General features: G+C 36.3%; 1 protein-coding gene across 4 annotated transcripts in view; it reads left to right on the top strand.

The window, feature by feature from the left end:
• The first annotated feature begins 4,225 nt into the window (after positions 1-4,225).
• The window catches only part of SAMSN1 (SAM domain, SH3 domain and nuclear localization signals 1), a 101,313-nt gene continuing 81,996 nt past the window's right edge, over positions 4,226-23,542 (top strand). The window contains exons 1-2 of one of the 4 annotated variants that reach the window (XM_087966650.1): positions 4,226-4,363; positions 12,824-12,913. In XM_087966650.1, the coding sequence (XP_087822776.1) occupies positions 4,340-4,363; positions 12,824-12,913 (114 nt within the window). In that variant the 5' untranslated portion in view covers positions 4,226-4,339. Of the gene's footprint in view, positions 4,364-12,823; positions 12,932-23,542 lie in introns of all 4 variants that reach the window. The other 3 variants (XM_087966649.1, XM_087966654.1, XM_087966651.1) reach the window with 3 other exon arrangements.

The following is a 23,542-nucleotide window of genomic DNA, read 5'->3' as shown; positions in this document are numbered from 1 at the left end:
GCTTTCATTGAATTGTCCCATGGTGAATTGTCCCATGGTGAGATGACTATGGTGAGCTATCCCATGGCAAGTTGGCCAGGGCAAGTTCAACCAGCATGAAATGTCAGGGATGAGTTAGCTGCAGAGAGTCAGCTGTGGCAAGTTGACCTAGACCCATTTCCATAAGTTGTAGCTATTTACTCTTAATGTTTTAATAGCTATTTACTTGAAAGTAAAACCACAAATAATATAAAATCATCATCATTATTATATACCTAATCAGGCCCAGTCCTTCAATCAGAATGCTCATCTACCACTACAAGGAAGAAGCATCAAAATAAAAGTTAATATTAATATTCTATACATTTCCTGTGTTTACACTTCTGATAAAATATTGTAAACATGGAAAATGTATATAATATTACTGAGATTTATTACAGTTCTTATTAATAAAATAATAAGGGTCCAAGCAATAAAGGCTTTGAAATTAAATTAAATTTAAATTTAGTTAAATTAAATTATATTTTAAAAGGTGACCTTTCTATTCTTCTGGATGGTTGCCTGAAATATAAACTTTCAATGTTCCTGTGGCTGCACATATGTATGACAAATAGCTAGTGCATTTTGACTAATTCTAAAGAGTTATAAACATTCACAAAGCAATGCAAAATTAAAAATAAATCTAAAAATGTTCAGTCAAGTTGATCATTATAATGTTGAGCCAGTGGGGCCACAATATGCTCCTCAAAAAGTACAACCAAGAATCAGGGTAGTAATCCATGTACCAATCCTCAAAAATTTATCCTTTCATTTTAAGGAAGTGATGATGTGGAAATCAGCATCTATATTCCATCCTGGCATGTTCCAGCCAAATGTTAAACTGCATATGTTTATAATTCTGCTTGTTAAATTATAGCTAGATTAACAAATGTAAAATACTTACCTGTATCCCACAACAAACTCATAATATATTACAGATGTTAAAAAAGCCAAAATAATTTGAGCTGCAATAATAGCATGCATAATTTTAAAATTCGAGCAAGCAATAATTCTATTGCATTCAATCTTGGTTGCTCCATCTAACTCTGAGCACCATGTGTTAAGAAAGATTTTAAAAAATGAGAAAATGCAAAGTCTGAAGGCACTCAGTAATTTAAGCTTTGGGAAAGATTATGGAGGATTTTAATAGCATTCATCAAACACCTTAAAGAATACCACATGGAAGGAGTAAGATTTATTCAGACGTTTGTCTTTTAGGAAAGCAAATTTTCCCAACATAAGAACTATGTTCAACAATGTAATCAATTACCTCCAGTAATGATGGTGGCCAAGTGAACCATGTCAGTCATCTATGTGGAATGTTGTAATATGAATATCTTGCAAAAACAGAGAGCTGGAATCAGTGCACTAAATTGCCTCCTTCCAAGTCCATCATTCTGCGATAGCAGTAAGTTGCTGTCATTTTATGTAGATAACTAACTTCCATAATACATAAAGAATGGTACTGCTGAACATTAGAAATTTTGTTTTCAACCTTTATTATACACACATACTTTAAATCTTTAACTTGATTAGATACACAAAAAAGTGATAAAGCTTCCTTACACAGCGATATTTCCATACTTGTTTCAATTTTCTATTTTTTTAAATCTTTCTCACAGTTCCTTATTTGGTCTAGTGCTGCATTAAAAATGCAAGTACTTGTTATCTACGTTCAATTCTTTGTAGATGTGCATCAGTGACAATAGTTTTATTTCACAAATTGCATACTAAAAACAAATGTGTCACTAGAAGTAATTGAAAACTTGAAAACTTGAAGAAAACAAATGACTTTCAACTATCTTTGCAAATTCAGGTCATAGATCTGAAGTTTGGCTGCCCAATATGCCACAGAAACAACTAAACTATGTGATTAAGAATGTTAAGAAGAAAAATTGGTTCCATTTAGTGAGGAAACCTATATCCTTGAGGCTGTTTTTTTAAAGTGTGACAATCTTTCTATAAATGATCAGAATAACAGCATTTCACCAGAAAATTTACATTACTAAGACTAGATATCTTGTTTTGAAGATGCTCCTGGAGGATAGTGGCTGCAATACCCACAATTCATTATAGACATCAGTTTTGTCAGGTCATATATAAATAAGCCCCAAAATAGAACCTAACAATTTCTGTTCAGGTTAAAATCCTAACTTGTAATAGAGTTATCTCATCAGAGTGTTTGTTTATAAGTTATTTGGTACTCTATTACCACTTAATATAACCTGTATATATTAATGCCTCTTAGAGAAATATTCTTTTTTCTAGTTAAAGTTTTAAGGTATTTGGAAATGCTACAAAACCTTGAAATATGAGTTGACTTACTGTGCTATTTTGAGAGAAACAAGACCACTGTCTAAAGGCCTTTTGCTTCCTATTCCATATGCGGGCATGAATGTTCATTTTGGACAGCCATACTTCAGTGCAACACTGCATTTGCCTATAAATTGGCAAATGAGTGAACAAACAACCTACTGCTGAGAGTGGGTGAGGTGATCATTCCCTTTTACAGGAAATTATATTTCTGTGTAAACTACAATTCCTTAATTAGAAATGAATGTTTTATGAGAGATTAATTTTTCCATTATCACAATTTCCAGATATTGTGAGGGTATTCTCAAGGTATCCTGCTATAAGAGCTTTAATAAATAAAACAAAAGGCAGGAACTTCACTATGTCATTCACATGCATTGCATTCCTTCCTAAATGGAATCTATTTATCAATCTGTCTATCCATTTATTTTCTACAGTTGCCTATGTCAACTAGTAAATTGGAGAAGGATACCTCATAGAAAAAACAGGTAAAACAATATAGAATAATTATGTACAGTTCTCTGAGTAAACTATTTCCATAGGTGTCAATAGAGCCAATACAGTCATTACACACTCAGGGTCACAGTCTTGGGCACACAACTAGGTCTTCATGTCCTTACAAAAGGTCAGCAGGTCAGGGTTTTAATTTATTATATTATCAAGATTGAATCTATTATTATGGCAAACGAAGCAATTTCCATATGCAGCAAATTTTGGAGGTTGAAATGGCAGCTTTCTCTAGAAAGACAATAGTATGTACATTTCTGTTTTTCTCAAGTACTACAACCTATTCCATTCAGAACTTTGGTGGAGGATACTATCATGAGCCTGTTTCCGACTATAAAGTAGCATGTAATTCTAGTCTGGTAGTTGCATTCTTCTAATTTAGAACAGATTAGAACTCCAAACCCATTGACCTTTTATTGTCATTACCAGCTGAATGGTTTACAGAAATTGATGTTCATAAATGCAAGAGACACTATGATCAGGTTTAGCTCTTGTAGGCAAAAAATATCAGGTTTTCCCAGTTATATTAACACCAGCAAAATTGTCATGTCTTCAAAACCTGTTACTAAATATAAACTTTTTATTTGTTAGTAATCTGCATTAGTACTTATTTTATTATTGAATACTTAAAAAATAGAATTATTATTTTACCTTATTTAAATCCTATCCTAGAATTAATGGTACATGACAGGGCTGTCCACTTTCTCTTTTGCTATTCAGTTTTATTCTTGAATCTTTGACCACTATGAAAAAGTGATAGAAACATGGTAAGGCAGTCTAACTAATTACTATTTTATCATCGGAGGCACTGAGCTAATAGAAACTCCCTAAAATTTATGATATAATATGCCTGTTCCACTGAATCTCAACAAATAACACAATCTATTCTAGGCAATATTTACATTCACTTTGCATTTCTGTGCCTTTTTTCTGAAAAGTACATGATAATTTAAATTGAAAAGATGCAAACTTCTCCATAGGAGTCTGCAACTGGATAAGCCATTAAATACATTACTTTGTAAAGTTTAGCCAGATGATATTAACCTGTATTGCAGTTCCAATTTAAAGGTTTCCAGCCATCATCAGTCAAGTTGCCTAGGAATATTGGGAGTTATTTCAACTCTTTTGAAGAGTTTTAATAAAGGCATATTTGATAATGGATAAATGAAGTCATTTACTGTTTTTGACATAAAATCCAATGAAAATTCAATGAAAATTCAAGCTTCAGCATCATTTCCCCCTTTCTTTAATGTCCAGATTTGTTGATAAACACTGTTGATTAATTTAGGGAACTGCTTGGGCTGAGCCAGGCAAGCTTGTATCTCATTTGATAATGGTCTGGAAATCCAGTGGATTATTGCAAGGATTTTATCCTGCTCTAATCTCTAGAGAGAAATGTTTAACAGCTGGGAAGGACAAGAAGCAGCAGCATTGTGTGGCAAGGATTATTTGAAATAGTATAACATTTCTAAATGCTGAATACCTTTGTCATTGTTCCAAAATGAATTTTTTCTGCTTTTCACTGGTAAGTCTTTCTTTTTCTTCCTGATTTGATTACTGAGTTTAAAAACATAAGGTTGAGTCAGATGAGAGAGAGTAAAAGTATTAAAAAGACAATGTGTAATTTCTGTAATAAAATAAGTCTTCAAAGCAGCAAAGAAAAAGACTAGTTTAAAAAGAAATCAATGGTATGATTTGCAGATATTTTGTGAGGTGCTTTTGAAATTAACTTTCATTTGTTGATTATGGTGGAAATATTTTTTTTGCTCATAAATATAAACCAATTTATTCTGAAGCATGAATTAAAGTTGAAATTTCATTTCTTACAAAATATGTTGGAAAATTTTTGAAATATACAGTTTTATCATGCTTACTAGAGAACATTTCTAAAACTCACAGTCTCAGTGTCATAAACTTTTAAAATGTTGGGTATTTATATTGTGAGTACTTCTGTAAAATGATATTATGTGTATAAAAACCAGTTGTGGTCTTTTTTATGCCTTAAAGATCAGATCAGATCTATATTTTGGTAGCAATACCTATTTTTTAAAAAAAGTTTTTCTTATTTCTTTATGACAAATCCTATTTATATCTTACATTCTGTATTTATTTATTAGAGATAAATACAGAACATTTATGATATTTTCACTTAGTTCACTATATGAAAATATTCATTTCCATTATTGTTTTATAATAAAGTATTAAGACAACAAATTATTTTACACAATAAAACTTAGTAATTTATAATTATGAGTGGTTGAAACAAACCAATAAAAATACAAAAAGCTAAATTAGAAAATACATCTAATAGTACTAATAGACACCATTGTAGCTCTTAATGGTCCAAACTCTCAAAATGCTGTTCAGTATCTAAAAACAAATATGGGGATATTTCCCATAAAGGAATATTACAAAAAATGCTAGAAGCAGTGTAGAAGTAGAGAATATAATTTTAGTACAGAAAAATCAAATATAATTGCAATATTAGGGATAGTCACCTGCAAGTGTCTAGATATTTTACATCAACCAGAAGGTATATAAGCAAGGCTCTTCTGGCTTTCTCTAATGCATTCTCCTTCTGATATAACTTCATAATATTTCAAAAAATATGTGTCATATTTCATGAAATAAGGACATTTGGCTTGTTTAGAATTTAGCTTAATATGGTCTCTTAACTACCAATTTTAAACACTGTATATTTAATAAGGCACTGTTGTCCCAACTTGGATTATATTTTATCCTCTGTCATTATCTATTGTAGAGCATGCCCAGCTGCAACTTAATATTTGCAAATTAATTCCACTTGCTCTGGTAATCCAAGACTGACATTTCATCATCAGAAATACTTGCTGCATATTTCTAGGATCATGTGCTGATTCACTGGCAGTTATACAGTACAGCATGTTTCATTTGGAATGCATGTCATTTTTGCAAGCTGTCTTATAAAACATCATATTTCAGTAGTGACTCATAATTCTATTGTTAAAATGGTATATGAAAATTGTATAAAACAATGAGTATCTGATCTTAAGCTGTTAGCCTTGCTTACGGTTAGATTATGTAGGAGTTTTAAGGTCATTGAAAATCACTGAAAATCAAGCAACTACCTAGTCTCCGTATCAACCAGTCTTACGCAGAATAGTTTTCATTTTGCAAGTCATAATAGATAACACATAATCAGAGCTGGAAGAGACCTTATAGGTCAGTGCTGGCTAACATTTTTTGTTTCCTGTGCCAAAAATTGTGCATGCACTGGCACTCTTGCACTCTCATGCCAGCACCCAGAAAGCAATGCGTGCCTCCCCCATGCCCCCAACACATGTGTGCACAATCCCCACCCTCCCAGCCCCGCCACCCCCTTACCTGCACTGTGCCTCCCAGCTGAATTTCAGCCAGTTTGAGGCCTTTTTCGGTCTCCCAGTGGCTTGAGGAAGGCTTCTGCAGGTTTTTCAGGCCAAAAACTAGCCCTGTTTCGTCACTTCCGGTATTCTCGGAAAAACAGGAAGTGACAAAGCGGGCCTATTTTTCAGCCTGCAAAGCCTGCAGAGGCTTCCTCAAGCCTTTGGGAGGCTGAAAAAGGCCTCAAACTGGTTGAAAATCAGCTGGGAGGCACACGCATGCATAGTGAGGTAAGTTTGCCTGCAGCTCACGTGCCGGCATGAATGGCTCTGGGTCAGGGGTGGGATTCAAATTTTTAACAATGGGTTCTGTGGGCGTGGCTTAGTTGGTGGGCATGGCTTGGTGTACATGTGACTGGCTGGGCCAACTCAACATCACTCACATTGAGGCATGCATCTCCTCGCCTGGCCTCTCATGACTGTGGGGATGCTGCAACAGTCATAAGTGTGAAAAATGGTCAAAAGTCATTTTTTTCAGTGCCACTGTAACTTTGAATGATCATCGACACAAGCAAAGTACCAGCAAAGGAGGAAAAAAAACCTCCAGAGAAGTTCCAGAGACAGGAAGTCTAGTCCTGCCAAGAATATAATAAGTGTTAACAGAGAGGCAGATTCTGTAAGCAACACCAGAATGTTTCCTTCCTGCCCTCCTTACAGGATTAGGCCAGAAATTTCTTCTAACAACTGGTTCTCCGAACTGCTTAGAACAGTGATGGCTAACCTTTTCAGCTTGGTGTGTCGAAAATCGGGAAAAAGTATAGCCTTCCTCGGGTCGTGTGTCACTTCAAGAAATATCAATAATTTGGTTTATGACGGACTGGGCTGGGGTGATCACACAGGGCTGTGAAACTCGTCTCCCTGGTCTCAGGGCTGCAGGTGCAGGATGTGGGGATCTGAAGGCCACCTTACAGGGCTGTGAACCTCATGGATCTCCTTTCCTCTTGTAGCGTTCCTGAGGTAATGAAACTGACAAACCTCAGTTTATGGCGGTTAAAACTGGTTCTCTGCTGCAAAGATCTTGCGGCAGCGGTGACACCACGCCTCCACGCAACAAGCAGGGAGCAGGAATTGGAGCAGAGCACAGGCAGCCTCTAAATGTGCAGGTTTTCCCCACACCAACAGGCATTTCAGTCAAAGTGCCTCGGTGTGTCACGAGTGACACGCGTGTCATAGGTTAGCCATCACTGGCTTAGAATGTTAACAACCGGTTCTAGAGAATAGGTGCGAATCTATAGAATCCCACCCCTCTGCATGCCACCTGTGGCATGCATGCCATAGGTTCACCATCATGGTTATAGGTCATCTAGTGCAACCCCCCGCCCAAGCAGGAGACCCTACACCATTTCTGACAAATGGCAGTCCAGTCTCTTCTTGAAAGTCTCAAGTGATGGAGCTCCCACAACTTCCAAGGACAAGCTGTTCCATTGGTTGATTGCTCTCACTGTCAGAAAGTTTCTCCTTATTTCCAGGTTAAATCTCTCCTTGTTCAGTTTCCATCCATTATTCTTTGTCTGGCCTACAGGTGCTTTTGAAAATAGCTTGACCCCTTCCTTTCTGTGGCAGCCCCGCAAATATTGGAAAACTGCTATCATGTCTCCCCTGGTCCTACTCTTCACTAGACTAGCCATGTCCAGTTCCTGTAACCGTTCTTCATATGTTTTAGTCTCCAGTCCCCTAATCATCCTGGTTTCTCTTCTCTGTATTTTTCCTAGAGCCTCAACATCTTTTTATAATGTAGTGACCAAAACTGGATGCAGTACTCTAGGCTTTATAGAGTGGTATTAGTACCTCACTTGATCTTGATTGTATCCCTCTGTTAATGCAATTTAGGATTGCGTTAGCTTTTTTGGCTGCTGCTGCACATTGCTGGCTTATATTTAGCTGATTGTCCACTAAGACTCTAAGATCCCTCTCACAGTTACTGCTATTGAGCCTGGTTTCACCCAGTCTATATGTGTACTTTTGGTTTTTCTTGCCTAAGTGTAGGACTTTACTTTTTCTACATTGAATTTCATTGTGTTAGATATGGCCCAGTGTTCTAGTCTGTCAAGATCCATCTGGATTTTGAGCCTATCTTCTTGGGTATTTGCTATTCCTGCCATCATCTGCAAATTTGGTAAGTTCCCCTTCTATTCCCTCATCTAAGTTGTTAATGAAGACATTGAAGAGTACTGGGCCTAAGACCTTGTGGCACCCCACTGTTTACTTCCCTTCATGTAGACTTAAACCCATTAAGGACTACTCATTGAGTACAGTTTGTCAGCCAGCTGCGAGTCCATTTAGTGGTGGTGCTATCTATTCCACTTTCTTCTAGAAGTAGGTTGTGATCTACTTTGTCAAATGCCTTGCTGAAATCTAAATATATTATGTCCACAGTATTTCGCTGGTCTACTAATTTAGTCACTATGTTGAAGAATGAAATAAGATTGTTTTGGCATGATCTGTTTTTAACAAATCTATGCTGACTGCTAGTTATTACTTTACTTGTTTCTAGATGTTGGTAGATCTGTTTTTTTTTTATTATTATTTTTTCCAGTATCTTCCCGTGTATTGATGTTAGGCTGATTGGTCTATAGTTTCCTGGGTCTGGTTTTTTCCCCCCTTTTTTGAAGATGGGAACCACATCAGCTCTTTTCCAGTCCTCTGGTAGTTCCCCAGTGCTCCAGGATTTTTTAAAGATATGGTGCAGTGGTTCTGAGATGACCTCTGCCAGCTCCTTTAAAATTCTGGGGTGTAATCTATCAGGCCCCAGTGATTTGTGTTCATCAAGATCAAACAGGTGTTCTCTTACTATTATTATTATTTTTTTTGCTTATTTTAACTTTTATTTCTGGTCTGTCTTTTACAGTTATGTTTTTGGTTGAGCTATAGTTTCTTTTGCATGAAGACCAATGCAAAGAATGAGTTAAGCAGTTCTATTTTTTCTCTGTTGTCTGTTACTTCCTTGCCATCTTCTCTCTTTTGTGGACCGACTGTTTCCTTGATTTTTTTCTTGTAATTTATATGTTGGAAGAACCTTTTTTTATTATCTTTGACTTTTGTTGCAAGTCTTTGTTCGTTCTGAGCCTTTGCTTTCCTGACTTCATCTTTGCAGATTCTGACTATCTGCTGATATTCTGCCTTAGTTGTATGTCCCTCTTTCCATTTTTTTAGTGCTTGTCCTTTTTTTCTTTCAATTTGCCAGAGAGATCTTTGTGCAGCCATGCTGGTTTCTTATTGGATTTCTTATTTTTCTTTTTCAGTGGTATTGTGCTGGTCTGGGCTTCTATGATCGTACTTTTCAGAGTTTTCCAAGATTCTTGAGTTGTTTTCCCCTTTAGGATTTTCATCCGTGGAATCTTTCCCAAGTTCTCTCTGAGTTTATTGAAATCAGCTCTTTTAAAATCCAAGACTCTGGTGTCATTATGTTCTATTGCTTGTGTTTGTGTTATGTTGAATTCTAATACTACATGGTCACTCTCACCCAAGGTTCCTGCAGTTTCAACCCCCTCTATCACTTCTCTGTAAGAATTAAGTCCAGTATGGCTGTCCCTCTAGTTCCATCCTCTACCTTTTGCACAACAAAGTTGTCGGCTAGGTTGGTTAGGAACTTATTTGATTTCTCACTTGATGCAGAATTAGTTTTCCAATTGATATCAGTATAATTGAAGTCCCCCATTACTATTGTTGTGTATATGTTTGTTAATTGGTTGGCAAAAAGGACATTTTTTTCTGCTTGATTGGGTGGCCTATAATATACACCTATGGCCATGTCATTCTTTTTACTTTTATATTGACCCATATGCATTCTAGGAGGTTTTCATCTTTGGTTTCATGCATTTCTGTAGCAATATAGTGGTTCTTTACATACAGTGCAACTTCACCTCCTCTTTTATGGCATCTGGTTTTTTTTAACAGTTTGTATCCTTCTACCAGTATGTTCCAATCATGGGTTTCATCCCACCAAGTTTCTGTTATTCCAACTATATAATATCTACCTTCATGTAATCGTAGTTCGAGTTCACCCTGTTTGTTCCCCAGGCTTTGTGCATTTGTATATAGGCACTTGAGATCTTTATGTCTGACGCTCTGTTTACTGTCTACATAACCTGTGTTGTGCCTGCCCGCCCCAACTTTCTTTCCACCTGTTTGATTAATGCACATGGTTTGGCACTCACTATTAAATGCTTAAAAGATCAACTCTCCACTTCTCAACTATTCCAACAATTTCAAGTTGTTCTTCTTTTTGGGTGTTTTTTCTAATCTTAAACCTTTCACTCTCTTTTCCCCCCTTTTCTCCCCCCCCCACTTAAAATTATTTGATCGTTAAAGATGGCTTCATCTTTGTCCCAATCTTCTTGTTCTGCAAGCGTTTCTTGTTGCTTCTCATAGTTCCAGATCTCCATTTCTAAGAATTGAAACACGAAGCCAAAAGAACTTCTCCCTTCTTGTGCATCTTCTTTCCATTTTTTAAGTTCCGTTTTCAGTTCTTCTAAGAGTGATACCATTTTAAAAACTTTTAAACAACCACCTGGTTAATTTTAGTCATCTAGATGCAAAAACCAAAAATCACCAAGTAATCCAAATAATCCAAGGCTGTTTCTACTTGCTTCTTTTTTCCACTTTCTCTTCCTGGGGTTCTATTATTTTGTTACCAAGTTTCCATTAAAATGTATCTTTGAGGAATCTTGTTAAAATTTCACTGTAAATTCCTTTTAATTACAGTTCCATTCCTTAATTCCAGGCAGTCTCCTCCATTTTTTTCCAGATCCTGCCCTTCTATTCTTTTTTTCCCTCTTTTCCAGCTTTTAAAAACTTTTAAATGTCCAGAAATCTTTATTATCCCTTTGACTTTTATTTTCAGCTTAGATGCCTATTAATTTCAAAGTGGATTTTTTTTTCAGTTTCTTGCTTAAGTCCCTTAGCTGTCAGTATAAGGAAGGGAAGAAAAAAAACCTAATCCTTTCCCTTCTCTCTCTCCTTCGCAGCTTCAAAATCTTCTTTGGGAACAATGTTGTTAAGTTTAAATTCCAGGGTACCTTATTTGTTGCTTTTGCTGTTTGATCTGGTCAACCAAAACTTTCTCTTCTTATCTTCCTCCTGCACATTCTTTTCCGGTCGAGTTCTTCTTTGTGGTGGCCATTTCTGACCACCGCTACAGCTGCCTTCGGGAAAGGGGGTAATGGCCAGCTGGGGAGGAGAGATGCGGCTCTCCTCAATCCTGCAGGCAGTCTCCCCCCTCTTCACCACCTCTACGAGGTGGCTTAGCCCCGAAACCAGCCGGCTCGGGGCACTCCAGTGGTGAGCATGGATTGAAGCCTCGGAGAGATGAGGTTTCGGTCTGTCACCGAAGAAACTCAAACCGAAAGATAAGTATAATATTAGAAAGCAACAGAAAAGGGGATTACAGATGAGAGTTAAAAGTAGAGAGACGAGGGGGTAAAAAGGGGAGGGAGAAGAAGAGGGGGAAGAAGGCAAGGAAAAGAAGTTGTAAAAGTTCAATCTAAGATTGAACTCTTTACATTCTGAATGGGAGGTGAGTGTCTTCACCTCTAGGCCACTGTGCTGCTCTTAATTTCCTTCAGGGTAACATAAATACCAAAGTATTCCAAAGACGCTTACATATACCAAGAGGAAAACAACATGAACTAAGCAAAAGAGTTTCTTACAAATCATAGTCAGCACTGACTTTTCCTCATCCCACCAGTTTTCCTTATGACCATTATACTTATATTGTTGTTCACAATTATGTACTATAATCCTCCATATTGACTTGAAGATTTCTAATAGAAATGATGATCATGATGATCATAGAAACAGCCATGCATTACATATTTTTTCATATGTTCTTGGCATGAGTCTTTTCACTGTCTTTTTTATTCCTTTTCATCTCTGACAATCATGACTATTCAATAACTCACCTCTAATATTGGCCCTATTCCTTGAATTTTTTTTAACTTTTCAAACAGTATGTTACATATTGGCTTCTTTTTAACCGGAATCAGTTAAAAAGTTGCTTTGCTGCTTCTTACAAATTCCTATTCCACGACTCAGTTCCATTTTAATCTGATTGGATTAAAGAAAAATGTCAGATATATTTTACCTGTATCATTTCCTAGTATTATGCTTAGTTTGGGGATGTGACAGCAATCCATAAATACATATTTTAATATTATTTAACAGACTTGCTATTAAATATGAGGGATTTTGATAGGTCTTTACAAAGGTAGTTAAGACTTTATTATTTTTCCACAACTTTGGGTGAGGTTAATTGGAGTATCAACTGGATAAGTTGAAGTATATTTTAGTATGGCTGCCATTGTATTGAGTTTAGTTGGTTTTAATATATTTTATTGTTTTCCATTGATTGATTGCCACACTGTTTGTGTTGGACAGCCAGATTAATTTTATCAATCAATCAACAGCACTTCAAGATCTTTAAATATTTTGATACCATAGTTCTTATCTTGGAAATTTTACAAATAATTTGTAATATTATCATTATTTTGTACCCTATTCTCATGAAGTAGAAATTAGATGACATTAATGAATAAATTAGAAATAAAAATGGATACAAGTATGATACACATGATTTATTTACCTTTCAGGAGGGTTCTATGGACAGTTTGTATGAACCAGTTAAAGAAAATCAAGAAGTACAAGAAGATACTTGCATAAGTAGCAGAGCTAATACACCAGTAAGTGCTTGGGTCAAGGTAGATTGACAGAAAGATTTCATTCTTTCATAAGTGACTTATATAATGCAAAGATGACCATATTGCAACTAAAAAAGAAGAGAATATTGATATAAGAATATTATTGTGTTAGACTAATTTTGTTTACCCACTAATGTTAATTGTAATGGTATCATATCACCAGATGAACTGGTGATATGACACCATTACAATTAACATTTCTTCATCTATTCATTTTATTTTAGCTGTTTTTATAGTATTTAATCATTTAATATTTGTTAATAGTTATTTTTTAAGGTTTTTTTCATCCAGAATTGCTTGTGAGATGCACAGCTATTTATATATATATATACATGTTTTCTGAGGTTTTCACAGGTATTTGTATGTGGATCTTTGGTATTCAGGTTTTCTCCTGCGTAAAATTAGAAGTATCTTGGCAACGTTTCGTCGAATTTTACTGTGTTGTCATTTCTTGATTGGTTGATGAAGTTGATATTTGCAGATTGGCTGGCTTTTTCATTAGAACATGTGTGGCTGAGGTATTGGCTGTGTGTCTATCAGCCTCCTGTGTTGTAACGACCTGGGTAATGGGCTATGTGATGACCTTCTGAGTTCTATTGTTTCGACATCCTGGGTCTTGTGCTGTAATCTCCTGGGTTGTAATGACTGTTCAACAACACATGACGCCACCACCAATCTCCCTCACCAGACTCAACCCCAAACCCACCCCATAGACAAAAGGCAACCACCATCCAGAAACCAGGCCATGGCTGCCTCACCAGCTGCCACACACCCCAACCCCCAAACCAAGCAAACTGACACACGCCATGAACACATAGCCAGGCCTCAAACTCAGAGCCAAACCAAAACCTGGAACATCACATCACAGCCACCCACTCAGGATATCACATCACGGAACTCAGGAGGTTACACCAAAAAACCTCAGGATGTTACAACACAGTCAACGACCCAGGAGATTACAACACATGACCCAGGATGTCACAACAATAGAACTCAGAAGGTCATCACACAGCCCATTACCCAGGTCATTACAACACAGGAGGCTGATAGACACACAGCCAATACCTCAGCCACACATGTTCTTACAAAAAGCCAGCCAATCTGCAAACATCAACTCCATCAACTAATCAAGAAATGACAAGACAGCCAACCTCCCCACCAGTATTTATAGAGAGACGGCAGCTCCGATCATGTCTTGCACAAGCATGAAGCCGAAAGCCTGAAAATGGCGAGTGGGACCTCGTCAAAATGTCACCAAGATACTCTCAATCTTACATGGGAAAAGACCCGAACATGCCAAGACCTGCATACCTGTACCCATGAAAATCTACGAATATCTATATATCTATATCTATATCTATATCTATATCTATATCATCTATATCTATATCTATATCTATATCTATATCTATATCTATATCTATATATCTCTATACTCTATACCTATACCTATACCTCTATCTATCTATCTATCTATCTATCTATCTATCTATCTATCTATCTATCTATCTATCTATTCCTCTTTCTTTTCAATAGACATGTAGGGGTGTGTGTGTGTGCACACCCTACATGTCTATTGAAGAGAAAGAAGAAAATCAGACATAAGATGGTAAGGATATGTTAAGATATATTGGGACTGGGAAACAAACTCCAGGCATTAAGGTTTGGCTATATTTATCATTATAATTGTTTCTCTGAATTCTGAATTCATGTTTAGTTGTTTCTCATTTATTTATTTGCAGCAATGTAAATGCCATTCATCAAATAGCTTACAGATACTTAAAAAATGCACAAACAATAAAAATGGTAGCTCAAAAATTATAGCAGCAGTAACAGCAACATCCTTCCATTCATCTTTGAATGGAGAAATAATAGTAATGTCTTTTTGCATGATGGGGAATCAAACATGCTACCAGTCTATAAATGCTTTCTCAAAATAGCCAGATCTTAGCAGCTTTCCTAAATGCCATTGGGATTGGGGCTGTTTTGACCTCAAGTATTCCAAGGGAGGAGAAGTAACAGAACAGGGATGTCCTATACTTTCACCAAGGAATTCAAAAATTGTCCTTTTGAGCTATTTTGAATTATAGTGAATGGCATTACCTGAAAATAGAAGGTAGTCCCACAGATAAAATGTTCTAATGCATAGCCCTTCTAACCTATCTAATTGCAATTGTCCAATCAAGATATAACCAAGGATGAATGGTTGTGAGCAGAATCATTCCTGATTCTTCTTGTCCCTATGGAAAAAAACTGGTCGGATATTCCAACAGCATCTGCTTCTCTAAGTTTTTGTAACCTCATGCTTGGGCTATCAGAGATAATAACAAGATAGGCTGCCCAGAATAGATTTAGCTTTGCCACAGATTTCTGAATGAACATTTCATATTTGCTTTGACAAGCAAAACAACTTAGAAAGAAGTATTAAAAGAAAGGATAAAACGGGGACAATTGTGCAAGACAAGATTGTTGCGTTAATCAGTTTAATAAACCAAGATGAACAATATTTGATTCGATTTATGCTCAGATTCCCAAATTAGTCCAAAACAGAATCTTTATAAATCAACTCTTACTTCATGCTTTTTAAAATCTTTACATATAACAAAAAAAGATCAAAGGAATAATTGGTAGAGATTTCTACTATACCTCTGAAGATCATGATGGTAAATTTGGATATATATATTACATACACACACACATTTCATATGGTTATCAGCAAAAGTTTAGACTGTGGAGACAGATCAAAACATCAGGACCTTCCTTTCACCTTGATGAGAGAAAAGCTATGTTTCTTTCTGCTCAACTATCAGCTACTAACAGCCATCAGGCCACCTGACATATTTTGACTGGCTAAAAGTGGAATATAAATACATTAAGTAAGCAAATCTGTTATAGTTTTGTTTTGGGTGCCTATTATTCTTTCTCACTTGTACTATTCAAAATTATCTCCTCTATCTAACATAAATATCTTGTTCTGGTGACAACACTTACATTCCAGTATTCTTCTATTATGATAAAGTAAGTACAGATTAGAAAATTAAATATATATTCCGAACAGCTCCTCTTCAGACTCTATAGCACCTCAATTTCACACTAGCCACACCCATGCCCAGATTAGAAAAGGGGGGGAAAGTCCCAGTATGTCACGTAATGCTGTGACCACATGAGTTTGACACTCCTGTTGTAGGGGGTTGCAATGAGAAGCAACAATATTAATCTAGGAATCTGGTTATAATATTATAATATATAAGTATAGATCTATAAGTAGAAAGTCAGTGGCAGAGTATCAAGCATCCTTAGATATTAAAACAAATAGGAAAAATAAAGAAGTCACCAGAAAAAGATAAGGAGCTTTGTGGTACACAGTGTAGAATCCACTAATAAATCAAAAGTATGGAGCTTCCCCCAAAAGGGAGAAATTGTTCTGAAAAAGTAGAAACAAATATAGGGTTTGGGGAAAGTATAGCTGTGAATGTAAAGTATTTGATCAGGTCATGATATGCAGAAGTGGGGAAAAGGGGAGAAATTCATTTGGAAATAATAGGTTACCATGGCATATGGGGAAAATGGTTTAAACAAGTCAAAATATCAGATATGACCATATATTCAGAACCTTGTTCCTTTTTTACATGCATTGCATATTTAAAAGATGAGGGTTTGGGTATGTGTCTGCCACCTGATCCGACACTCCCACCCTTGGATAGCCTTGAAAGAGGAGTCAGAGTTTTAAAGAAAAAGTAGGAGTCCTGAATAAGAGGCAACATAAGAAGGTAAATAAAGATAAGTCATGTCTTAAAGCAAGGGAGAGATTTCATAAGATGTGAAGGACAAAGACCTTTAAAGATTGGCTAATGTGGAGATGAAGAGATGACTATTGTAGTTCACCTGTAAAAGAGTGCTCAGTACTTGCTAGCAGAGGAAGGATTAAGGACCACCAAAAAAGGAACATATGAAATTTGTAATGGCTAGCAAGGACAGATTTTGAAAAGGTTCAAATAACCAGAATAAAGAATGTGACAGAATGCTCCATGATAAGTTTGCAAGACAACTGTGGTTTTAAAGGAAGAATGTGTGAATATCTATTGTGTCTTAAAATTATAGTGATTTTCAGCTGTTGAACATGTGAGAAAGAAAGATTGCTATCTCTAAGTCAGATTCTCAAGAATGAGGAATTTCTTTCCATTCATTCAGTATTTACTGTGGCTTGAAGATATCTGTGTAATGCTGTCCATTGATATGTGTAGATATTGGATCTGCAAGTAACAGTTATTACTCTTCATAACCTAGAGCAAGGGTAACAGACTCACAGTCCAGATGCATCATGTGCAGGACATGCCCCCCCCCCCAGTTTAGTGAAGTGGGAAAAACTCATGATACATCACATGACAATAATGAGATGCTACGAGTTTGACACCCCGACCTAGTGTATTCTTTTTATTGGATGCCTCAGGAGAGAGGAAAATTACTTACAGATACCCTTACTAAGATATGTCCGGGAGAATCAGGATGAATTGATAATAATAATAATAATAATAATAATAATAATAATAATAATAATAATAATAATAATAATAATAATAACAACAACAACAACAACAACACCAACAACAATAACAATAACAATAACAATAACAACATGCCCTTCATCCTCTCAGTGTCATTGATAGACTCTACCTACCAAGGCAAATAGGTGGGCATGGAATGTTGCAAGTCCATTAGATAGTTGAAGAAGAAAAAAAAGGGCTTTGGAAGAATATCAGAAGGACAATGAAAAAGATGCACTGAAGTTAATATGCCAGGAAGGCTTGCTGACTACCAGAGAGACCAAACTGGCCTACAAGAAAGATCAAATGAAGAACAGAACAGAGACATGGGAAGACAAAGCACTACATGGCCAGTACATTAAAAAAAATAGCAGGGAAAGCAGATAATAACAACATCTGGCAATGGCTAAGAGAGAAAAGTTAAAGAAAGAGACCTAGGGATTAATTCTGGCTGCATAAGACCAAGCTGTAAGGACAAATGTATACAAAGCCGGAATTGAGAAGATAGGAACAGACAACAAGTGTCTCCTATGCAAAGAAGCTGAAGAAACAGTGGACCACCTGGTAAGCTGTTGCAAGAAGATTGCACAGACTACAAATTCAACTGTTCAGCAGTGACATCAAAATGAACTTTGGACTTGAAAAATGTGCTATATTATCCATGCAGCAAGGAATAATGAAAATAATAGAAGGAATAGAACTGGGAAAGGGAAGCATAGTGAAAGCATTAGCAAAGGATGAACCTTACAATTTCCTAGGTATATTGGAAGCAGATAACATCTTGAATGGAAAAGTCAAAGAGTCAATGCAAAAGGAATACAGGAGGATTCGCAAAATATTAAAATGAAAGCTTAATACTAGAAACATAATTAAAGCCATTAATGTATGGGCAGTTCCAGTAATACACTACCCAGCTGGAATCATCAACTGGACTTTGGCTGAACTGGAAAACTTGGACCAGAAAACGTGCAAACTTTTGAATATGTACCACGCTTTACAGCCATGAAGTGACATCGACAGGTTGTACCTGCCAAGAAGAATAGGGGGCAGAGGGCTATTGCAAATCCATCAAACTGTAGAAGAAGAAAAATGAAGTTTGAATGACTATCTGAATCAAAGTACAGAAAAATTGCTGTAGGCTGTGAAAACAGAGAATATTATAAAAACAACAGAAAAAAGGCAAAATATAAGGAAAAACAGCTGGATGACAGATTAAATGGATAAAAAACCAAAGCTTTGCATGGACAGCACCTGAAAAACATTGAGGAAAAATGTGATAACAACTTGATATGAGCATGGCTTAAGATGGGAACCATCAAGAAAGAAACTGAAGGTTTAATACTTGCTGCTCAAGAAGAAGCACTACAAACTAATGCCATGAAAGCGAAGATACAAAAAATCCACTGACAATCCAAACTGCCAACTTTGCAATGACAAAGTCAAAACTGTTTCACATTTAATATGGGAGTACAGCACAATTGCGCAAACTGATTACAAAGCTAGACATGACCAAGTTGCTATATTAATCCACTTGTCATGATGTAAAAAATATGACTTATCTGTAGCTAAAAAGTCATGGGAACATAAAGTGGAAAAAGTTGTTGAAAATGAGAAGGTGAAGATCCTGTGGGACTTTTGAATACAGACAGATGGTCATTTGGAACACAGCACCCCAGATATCACAGTTGTTGAAAACCAAAACGTACAATTCATTGATATCGCTGTACCAGGAGACATCAGAGTAAAAGAAAAAGAACTGGAAAAAATAATGAAATATTGCAACCTGGCCATCGAAACTATGTGATTATGTAACAGTGTATATGTGATAGCCATTGTCATCGAGGCACTTTGTACCATGTCCAAGAATTTTATAAAATACATCAAGAAATTTCAGCTTCTGACAATAACACCAGCAGAACTGCAAAAAGTAGTGCTACTTGGAACATCGTACATCTTAAGAAAATACTTGGTTGATATCTAGGATGCTAGCAGCAACCCATATCAACTATTAGCGCCAGTCAATTATATTTGTGATACATTTTTAAATGTTCAGTTGACTGAGTTTCATGTTTAATGAATAAAAGATATAATAACAACAACAACAATAACAATAATAGTAGTAGTAGTATTCTGGAAGTACAGTTACTACAGCATATAATCCTGTATTCTAATAGGAGTGTATCTTCTTAATATGCCAAGGTTGTTGAGAGTCAAAGTTTTCTATACTTGTTAATTACCATTATAACAATCACATCTAGCAGTCTTTATTTTTATGATAGGAGCACATATCTTCCATGTTTCTTACCTGTCCAATCAGAAGTGGTATTCAGCAGGTTCTGACCAGTTCTGGAGAGCTACAGGCATTTTGAGTAGTTCGGAGAACTGGCAAATGTCACCTCTGACTGGCCCCGCCCCATCTATTCTCTGCCTCTCAAGTCCCAGCTGATTAGCTGGGTCTTCTTTTGTTGCCCTGCACAGGAGAACGGAGCTGGAAAGCAGATTAGTGAGGTGGGGAGGGAATGGAATTTTGCAATATCCTTCCCCTAGAAGTGGGGAGGGAATGGAGATTTTACAGTATCCTTCCCCTGCCATGCCCACCAAACCACACCCGCCCACCAAGCCACACCACAGAACCAGTAGTAAAAAAATTGAGTCCCACCACTGTTTTCCAATGATTAAAAATGTGAAAGTTGGATTACAGCAAGGTCTGTATAATCCTATTTTGTTAATTCTGCTCTATATTGTACTTAAAGAATATGGTCCAGTTGTGCTGAGATATTCAGTGTAATGAAAGAATTGAAAAGAAAACATATAGTACCAATAGTTTTTTTAAGTGAAACCAGTGCTGACATTTATATTTTAAAATTGGTATTATTATATACTTAGATTTTTCAGTAAATATAAAAATCCACCTGTTAAACACCAGGAGGCATTTTCATCACCCTGTCCAATCACAAACTCATTTGACAAGTGCCAACAGGATAGTAATAAATAGGTGACACTGAGAACAAAATATGAATATGCTTAGGGGGGAAAAATCAAGTTGGTGGATATAAACAAAAACTCAGAAAATAAACCCCAAGGAAGAAAACACATTTTCATAAAACCTAATAAGTATTAAATGTGCTCAGTACTGAGAGAGTTGAAATAGGAACAAAAATGGGGTGGTGGGGGAGAGAACAAAAGGACTGGTTTTTCATTTGTCAAAAAGTGAGATACAGTATTGACTCATTTTTATATGCTTTTGTATTTTGTGCCCAAACATTTGCTTAAATGTATTCTTTATGAATAATTTTTGGGACAGAGCTGTGCTTGCTTTGAAAATATTTTGGAAAAAATATTTCAGAACTCATGTAAGTGAGTACATTACCTCTACTATTTATTAAAACTGCCTCTCCCTCTCTTCCAATTTGCACAAAGCTGAAAAATATATATAAATATAAATAACCTCATAAATATATGAGGTTGTTTTAATGGACGAAGACATTAAATCAGTCATATCATAATATAATTCTTAAAACTTCTGCATCTTTTGATTCCAGCCTCCTGCAGAAGCCTGAAAAAAGAGGCAGCTGTTTTAATGAGAGGTTCTATACTTTCACACATGTGTTCTAAAGTAGTGGTTGCCAAACAGGGGGCTGGGGACCAATGGTGGTCCGCGAGAAAATTTTGGTGGTCCGCAGAGAAATTTCACCCCCAAAACACTCCCCCAAAAAACAATTAATCCAGGCTGCACGGGAACACAAGGCTCTGCTGCCCACATGACCCATGGGAACACAAGGCTTATGTTGCTTGCATTGCGAATAACATGAGGTAGTGAGGAGAGGGGGGGAAAAGGTGGAGGGGGGTACTTGCCCCCCACGCCCCACACACCTCGCCTGGCCACTGGCCTGCTTCTTTCCGCTTCTTTCTTCTTCTGCTTTTGGTTGCATGCAAGGAAAGCAGCAGAAGTCTTTTTTTCTCTCTCCCCCAAACTCTGAGTGTTTTGGGGACCCTGCAATGCATCCTGCTCCAAGAGGCTGTGCCATTCTGGTGGAGTTGGGCAGAGAGAGAGAAAGACTTCTGCTGCTTCTGCTGCTTTCCTTGCATGAAGCCAAAAGTCTCTCTCTCTCTCCTTGAGAACAGAGCTGGAGACAGTATCCTGCAATCCCAAATAAAGAATGGGGTGGGGAATTTTCCTGCAGACTTTTTTGGGGGATTTTCCCAGGGTTTCTGGTCCACGGGATTTAAAATTATAAGTTTGGTGGTCCCTGAAGTCCAAAAGATTGGTGACCCCTGTTCTAAAGCACTTCATAATATTGTTGGATTGTGTGTAGCTGTAATGAGTAATGGTTCTGAGACTTCCTTTTCTTCTTGTTTGATGGGATAAATCCAGCCTTCTCAATACCAGTTTTCTTTGTAAATAAGGGTCATTCTGTAGATGATTGGATTCAAGCTGTTGTTTCAATATCAGTGCCAAGAAGTAAATTGTTCTATAATATATGTACTGCAATTTTGTCATTTGCATTTTTCTGGTTTTAAACAGTGAATTTTTTGTTACAGGAATTCAAATATACATACAGTTCAAAATCAACCCTAAATGTTTATCTAAATATGATACAAAACTTGTGAGAGCAGCTTCAATCACAACAGCAAAGCATTACATATTGATTTATGCAATCTATGTATTATTTCCACATTTTGTGCCCGTAAAACAATCAGAATACTTTAGGAGTTCTTGCTTATAAGCAGAGAAAAACTCTACTATGTGAAGAATCCAGAAAAAGTGTTGAAGGATTAAATCTAAATGAAAATTGGTAATAAACATATTATAATATTTTGCATCCTTGCCACGGTCAATCGTGTTTTCAATTTATTAGAATAGAATAGAATTCTTTATTGGCCAAGTGTGATTGGGCACACAATGAATTTATCTTGGTGCAAATGCTCTCAGTGTACATAAAAGAAAAGATACATTCATCAAGAGTCAAGAATCATAAGGTACAACTCTTACTAGTCATAGGGTATAATAAGCAATCAAATCATACTAGGAAACAGTCAATATAAATTGTAAGGATACAAGCAACAAAGTTACAGTCATACAATCACAAGTGAGAGGGGATGGGTGATAAGGAGTGATGAGAAGATTAATAGTAATAGTAGTGCAGACTTTGTAAATAGTTGGATAGTGTTGAGGGAATTATTTGTTTAGCAGACTGATGGCATTCAAGAAAAAACTGTCCTTGTGTCTAGTTGTTCTGGTGTGCAGTGCTTTATAGCATCGTTTTGAGGGTAGGAGTTGAAACAGTTTATGTCCGGGATGTAAGGGGTCTGTAAATATTTTCACAGCTCTCTTTTTGACTCGTGCAGTATACAGGTCCTCGAATGAAGGCAGGTTGGTAGTAATTGTTTTTTCTGCAGTCCTAATTACTCTCTGGAGTCTGTGTCTGTCTTGTTGGGTTGCAGAACCAAACCAGACAGTTATAGAGGTGCAGATGAATTTCAATTTATTATGGGATAAGCTTTCATTACTGCTTTTTCTGTAAAAGATTAATACTGCTCTCCCTCTCAAAATTAGTTGATAAAGATATAGAAACAGATACTAATTTTTCAAAAGCCAATTTGTAATAATACCTTCAGGTATTTATTGTGCTTCAAATATATTTTCTTATAGTAACTTGGAAAAATCAATGCTATGTGAATAAACAACTCACCAATTTCCAAGCTTGTATATAGTCTTACTGCAGGATAGTAAATATATTTTAAAGAAGTATTGCGCTCCAATACTTTTCCTACTCCGGTATTTATTTATTTTTGCTTTGTTACATGTCCACCAGAGATGTGAAAAAGTTCCTTCTTTACATTTACATTTCCAACATACATTTGAAATACCTTTTATATATTGGAGTAGGATTCACATCTAAATATGGAAGATTCTTAAAGTGAACATAAAGATAAAACCAGTGACTTTTCTTTTAGGTTTAATCGATAAAGAACTTGGGGGGTGGGGTGGAATTTTATTGTTAGATATGCTGACAGCAGCAAAAATGCTCTATGCACAAAAAAGGAAAGATACTTTAATTTTTGC

The sequence above is a fragment of the Notechis scutatus genome, chromosome 5 (genome assembly GCF_049901735.1).
Source record: "Notechis scutatus isolate UNSWTSFEM ecotype Mainland chromosome 5, rNotScu1.2, whole genome shotgun sequence".
NCBI lineage: Eukaryota > Metazoa > Chordata > Lepidosauria > Squamata > Elapidae > Notechis > Notechis scutatus.
The sequence above is the reverse complement of the archived record's forward strand: the minus strand, read 5'-3'. Positions and strand labels throughout refer to the sequence as shown.